This window comes from Nilaparvata lugens, chromosome 2, assembly GCF_014356525.2.
Source record: "Nilaparvata lugens isolate BPH chromosome 2, ASM1435652v1, whole genome shotgun sequence".
In the NCBI taxonomy this organism is placed as follows: domain Eukaryota; kingdom Metazoa; phylum Arthropoda; class Insecta; order Hemiptera; family Delphacidae; genus Nilaparvata; species Nilaparvata lugens.
This window is the reverse complement of record NC_052505.1, coordinates 18,778,244-18,784,243: the sequence shown is the minus strand read 5'-3', so window position 1 is coordinate 18,784,243 and position 6,000 is coordinate 18,778,244. Positions and strand designations below refer to the sequence as shown.

Sequence of the window (6,000 nt, the reverse complement as noted above, 5' to 3'; positions counted from 1 at the left end):
AATATTACGGAGCTCCTGCAATTTTCTCAGAAATGAGACTCATGTCAGTTGATAGGGCTTATGAATAGCTATCCATGGTATAAATTTGAAGAGAATTGTTGGAGCCGTTTTCGAGAAAACCGTAAAAAACTTGGTTTTTTAGTGATTATTCGCCATTTTTCTCAAGAATATTACGAAGCTCCTACAATTTTTCCAGAAATGAGACTCATGTCAGTTGATAGGGCTTATAAATAGCTATCAAGGGTATAAATTTGAAGAAAATCATTAGAGCCGTTTTCGAATTATTTTATCACATGTTTCAACATTAATGCCATTTTCAAGTGATTTGAAGTAAATAAACTAGTAGTTCTGTGAACAGTAGACCTCACGGAGTATTCTCATCCACAAGTACCTGATTGAAACTATGGACCTTATGTAAATACAGCAATAGACTGGCTTCTCCACACATCTGTGTAATCACTTGTCAGCTGATTTATGATGAATAATTCTATAGTCTGATTTTTACTCCAATATTGGCGTATGAAGAGGCTCCTTTTTCCTTTTATATTATCCTTGAAATGCAAAATGTCCAAAAACCTTGTATATACGTCGACGAGCAATTAAAAAAGGAACATACCTGTCAAATTTCATGAAAATCTATTACCGCGTTTCGCCGTAAATGCGCAACATATAAACATTTAAACATTGAGAGAAATGCCAAACCGTCGACTTGAATCTTAGACCTCACTTCGTTCGGTCAATTATATTATTAAATTTCTGTATTGTTTCTATAGTTTCTATACACATTGTCTCTTTTCTGTATAGGGCTACTTGTAATATAAATGGTAATAAAAATAAAAATCAATCAGTGTACTGGAATTTTTATTTTTATTGCTATTTACATTGTTCTCAATATGGCTATAATCACAATAAAGCCCTAATGAAGTCAACTGATAACAGTTCAAAATTAACATATTGGTGAAGTTAGATATCAAAGGGATATCTTACTATACTTATCTTACTATCATATTGTCGATATGATAGAGATTATAATATAAAATCATAATAATATTATTCAATATTCATAGCAATATCTTTAATAGATATCTTATTACTGTGTTAGTTATCAACTGATCTATTGTTGAGACAATTTCAGATACTTTTTAAACAGTATTGTATTCGTTGAAAACTGGATAAGTTAACAGATAAGTGAAAATTAAGTCAACAAATTATTACATTAGTACAACATTGCATTTATAATAGATTTCAAACAATTTTATTCTAAAGCTGAATCTTACCAGAATATGGAAACTCGAACACAGTTTACTAGTTGAGAGCTCTAAATTCACATACCTGAAACAAAAAAAGAAACACTATCTTAAAAAAAACCAAAGGGAAAGAGTAAAATTGATTGTACAAAAATTATTTAAATAAAAATCTCAACATTGTCGAATATACAGCACTATGTAATGAGATATTATTAGTCTAGTCTCTATTAGTGTATCTACTAGTGTATGTACAGTCTACTGTAGATGGTTCAGTTACAAGAAAAAGCGCAATCCACATAAGGCCTCTGCAATTCCAACCTTTTTCTCATGAGTGATTCATCCAAGGTACTTAGGATATATTCTGAACCATTGAGTGTCTTTCGAATGTATTCTAACATAACTGCTGTTTCCGTTTAACAGGTCTTCCAAATTGTTTCATGAAGCGGACACCAAATTTAGGCTAACATTTTCCGACAATCCACTTATTCTCATCAACGAATGATTAATTTGCCAAAAACAAAATACAAAAAAGCTTTACAAAAAATAAATATAGAATATAAAAAAATATATAGAATGAAAATAAAAAAACTATTCGGATTGTTCTTTGAAACGATTTCAATGAAACAGACAACTTTTCATTAAAACTAAAAACGTTATTTCATAAAACATATCAACCAAACTTCAATGAGACTGGAATAATTGAGAGTAAATGAGAATTACTCGCTCCAGACTATTGTGTAATACTGCAGTGTAGAACAAAAGAATTTCATGATAGGATTAGCCAGTCAAACTGAATTGAATTAGCAAGACTGTGATAAGAACAGGATCCAGAGAAAGTTTCATGCTTGATTAGTGCCACATATAAGAGTGTGAACGATTTGCAATTGTTCCTGCCGAGCTGATCTTGGACTGTTCTAGACTCATTGAAATACGATTCCAGAAAGATTAGATACGATTTAGAAGGGAAATGTCCCATAAATTTGGAAAGAAAATTTCAAATTTCAATATGGACTAGATAGAAAGTTTCACAAATACCTATATAATCTATTTTTATGGAAAATACATTTAATTTTGAATACAAACTCGATCGGACCCAGGATCCAAGCTCGATGATAACTATAATTAGCATTGTTGTTGTTGCTATCCTTGTCTATCTTTCGACGAAGCAGATGGTGCAATCCTTTTCTAACCCTGCAACGTTGCCATTATAACGTGGCACTATAGGCCACTATAACTCACTATAAGCTTATTTGGTGATGAATATAAGGACTAAATATCGTCACGGTACCAGGAGTATACATTATGGACTATGCTATGCACAATGGCAAAACCTTGAATGAAAAATGAACCAGGTATGATTGAATGTATCAAATGAATCAAATCAAGATTGCGATAAGTTAATCTATTTATTGAGTTTCAATTTTTCATCCACCACAATATTCCAAAATCGCTAGACATGTCTGTTGATGGAAGGCAATCAAAATCTCAAATGAGAAGCATGAAGAAGTGGGCGAAGAAGAAAAAGGAGAGAATGAAGAAGAAGAAGAAGAAGAAGAAGAAGAAGAAGATGAATAAGAAGTTGAGGAAGAAGCATAAAATAAGGACGAAAATGAGAAACACGCGAAGACGTACTACCTCCCTCCCCCGTATCACTAGTGCGTCACAAAATTATTACGAAATCTATTTTCCAATTTAGGTTTTCTGATTCCACCGATGCAGCCAATCTTCTTAACACCCTCTTCCCTTTCACTCTACCATCCTCCTTCTTCTCTTTCACCCTCACCCACTCACATCTCTCTCACTCCATCTTCTTAGTAGTTGCACGCAAACAGATGAGTCAATCAGCTGCCTTCCACGTCACATTTTCCCATGCAAAATTGTTTTCTTCCCTCCTACGAAAACAGTGAGATTCGTTTTAAACTGACAGTATTCCTGATACATCAATATCAATGCCTCCCATTCGAACAATGCTGACAATTCGAGGTGAAACTCACCATGGAATCAAACCATGTTTGGTCACTGTTCAATTTTGAATGCAGTAAAATATGCACTAACTTTTTATAATTATTATTGAACGAAAATCCTAAATAAATGCTGCAAATCACCCCGAAGACCTCTGCTACTGCAGACATTGACAACAGGGCTAACAGCTAGATAGAAATTCGATGGAAATAGAGGAGGAGCTCATGAAGAAGAGAGAATAAATAGGAATTAGATAAAAAAATGGAAGAGTGGTGATATTCATTCTTTATTCATTCATACAATAAGTACATTATCAAAATGATAGGGAGAGGAGAAATAAGGTAACCTTGTGCTATTCCTCTCCCAAATAGGTCCGAAATAGGTTAAGTCTTGTAGTTCTTCAATTCACAAAATTCTCAGTCCTCAAGTATTTTCACAAAGTCGATTTTCAAATTCAGATGCTTCAAAACTAACCGTAGAAGAAATATTTCAAATTGTTATAACTAAAATAGGAAATATTCAAATATTAGAAATATAATTTTGAAGAATTACCGAAAATCAAACTTAATTCTAAAAACTAATTCTAATTAATATGAAATAGAATAAACGAAAAGCCGCAAAGTGTGGAGGTGAAGGAAGAGGGGGTGGTGGAGGTAGATGAAGCGGCAAGGAAAGAGCTCAAAGAAAGGAAGGACTTATAATAATGATGCACACACGCATCACACAAACGAGAATCGAATCTGAAGAACAACATAGAGAAAGTTAGTGGTAGTAGCAAAAAACATGGACTGGCACAACCCAACCTCAAAACCAAAGTCGGCTAATGCCCTAGTAGAAAGTGATTTCAGATAATATACTGCACGATCTGCAATGCCAGGGAAAACTTATACTAATACTTGAACTAAAACTGAAACTAGGATTGTTCTAGCTTAAACGAAAACCTAAACTAAAACTAGGATTATTTTAACTTGAACCAAAACTGAAACTAAAACAAAACTGAAACTAAAACACTAGTAGTTCTGTGAACAGTAGACCTCACGCAGTATTCTCATCCACAAGTACCTGATGTTAACTGTTTTAAATGTTAACAAAATCAGTCCACGTTTGAATTTGCATTCCATAACTTATTAATATTTATGTTAATTTAAACAATGAATAGAATATATTTCTATTCCAGAATTTATATAATATTCATCCAGTTCCGTGATAATCTTTCCATCTAATGAAAATTATTTTTTTTTAATCAAAAATATTATAATTTCTTCAGCATCATTTTGTTCATTTGATTATTTTTAATCACCTATTAAATTAGTTTTTTCGAATGAGAGAATATTGATACTGATGGACACGCATAATAATACCATGACTGCAAAACAAAATATTGAAACCAAAGACCTTAAAGCTGCGATTAGACCAAATTTATTAACTCAATCCTTATAGATTATATTAGATTGAACATAACTTATCATATACATGATGAACATGTGTGTTTGTCAACTTGCGTTCAAGATTGTTTGTCAACATTTTGTTAATAACTTTGGTGTAAACCCAGCTTAAAGATGCATACCTCTTCAAGGTATTTGATTGAAACTATAGACCTTATACAAATACAGTAATAGACTGGCTTCTCCACACACCTGTGTAATCACGTGTCAGCTGATTTATGATGAATAATAATTCTATAGTCTGATTTTTACTCTAATATTGGCGTATGAAGGAGGTTCCTTTTTCCTTCTATATTATCCTTGAAATGCAAAATTTCAAAAAACCTTGTATATACGTCGACGCGCAATTTAAAAAGGAACATACCTGTCAAATTTCATGAAAATCTATTACCGTGTTTCGCCGTAAATGCGCAACATATAAACATTCAAACATTAAGAGAAATGCCAAACCGTCGGGTTGAATCTTAGACCTCACTTCGTTCGGTCAATAACTGAAACTATACTGAAACTTAGGATTCAATAAACACGTTCAGTGTTTTATTCTATGACAATGCTTAGCCCCGGATAAAGGTGTAAGTAACTGGATCCCCACATACCAGTATCAGTAAACATGTCAGTACAGTAAAATAATATAATTCCTATGAGTACTAATGGGACTAGTCCCATTCAGCCCGGCCGAACGTGTAATAGCCAAATTTAATAAATAGCCATTAAAGTTAATGGGAATAATATTTTCACTGTACCGGACGCGTATACTGATGATGGTGTGTGAGAATCCATCTTAAATTTTCATACCTTCATACCAAATTTTTAACCGGGCCTTAACCCGGTTGCACGAAATCTGGTTAAATTTTATTCGTGATTAATTTCACGAGAACCAATCAGAGAACCAATCAAACCTATTTTTCGAAATAACGTTTTCTGATTTATTCTCGTGAAATTAATCACGATTAATATACAAGTGTGTCAAGAAAGTAATGGGATTTATCAAGGCAACAGGGTCAATAGGAAGAAAAACTATTGAATAAGTTGGCTGAATATACAGAAAAATTTAGTAACCGAGTTACTGGAAACAGCAGTGTAGAAAAATATAGATGCAATATAACATAATATTGTAGTTGTTATATCATTCTTGGGAGTCAGAAAACAGTAGTCTAAAGGCCATTCCACACAGCACGTGGCGTGCGTGGCTGGACGCACGCTAGCTACTTTTCAAAACATCGCTTCCCAGCTAATCAAATGAAGCAATTCACATAGCAGCCACGGCCACGCGGCAACGCTTGCTATACTAGCCAAGCGTGGCTACCGTTCGCTCTCTCAGCGATCTTTTCAAACGTGTCCGGCCA

At 33.5% G+C, this 6,000-nt stretch overlaps 1 protein-coding gene across 1 annotated transcript in view; it reads right to left on the bottom strand.

Annotated features, from left to right (window-relative positions):
* Positions 1-1,200: 1,200 nt before the first annotated feature.
* LOC120349811 (rap guanine nucleotide exchange factor 6-like) overlaps positions 1,201-6,000 on the bottom strand; it is a 116,644-nt gene continuing 111,844 nt past the window's right edge. The window contains exon 5 of the mRNA XM_039420719.1: positions 1,201-1,332. Coding sequence (XP_039276653.1) covers positions 1,212-1,332 — 121 coding nt within the window. The 3' untranslated portion in view covers positions 1,201-1,211. The remainder of the gene's footprint in view (positions 1,333-6,000) is intronic.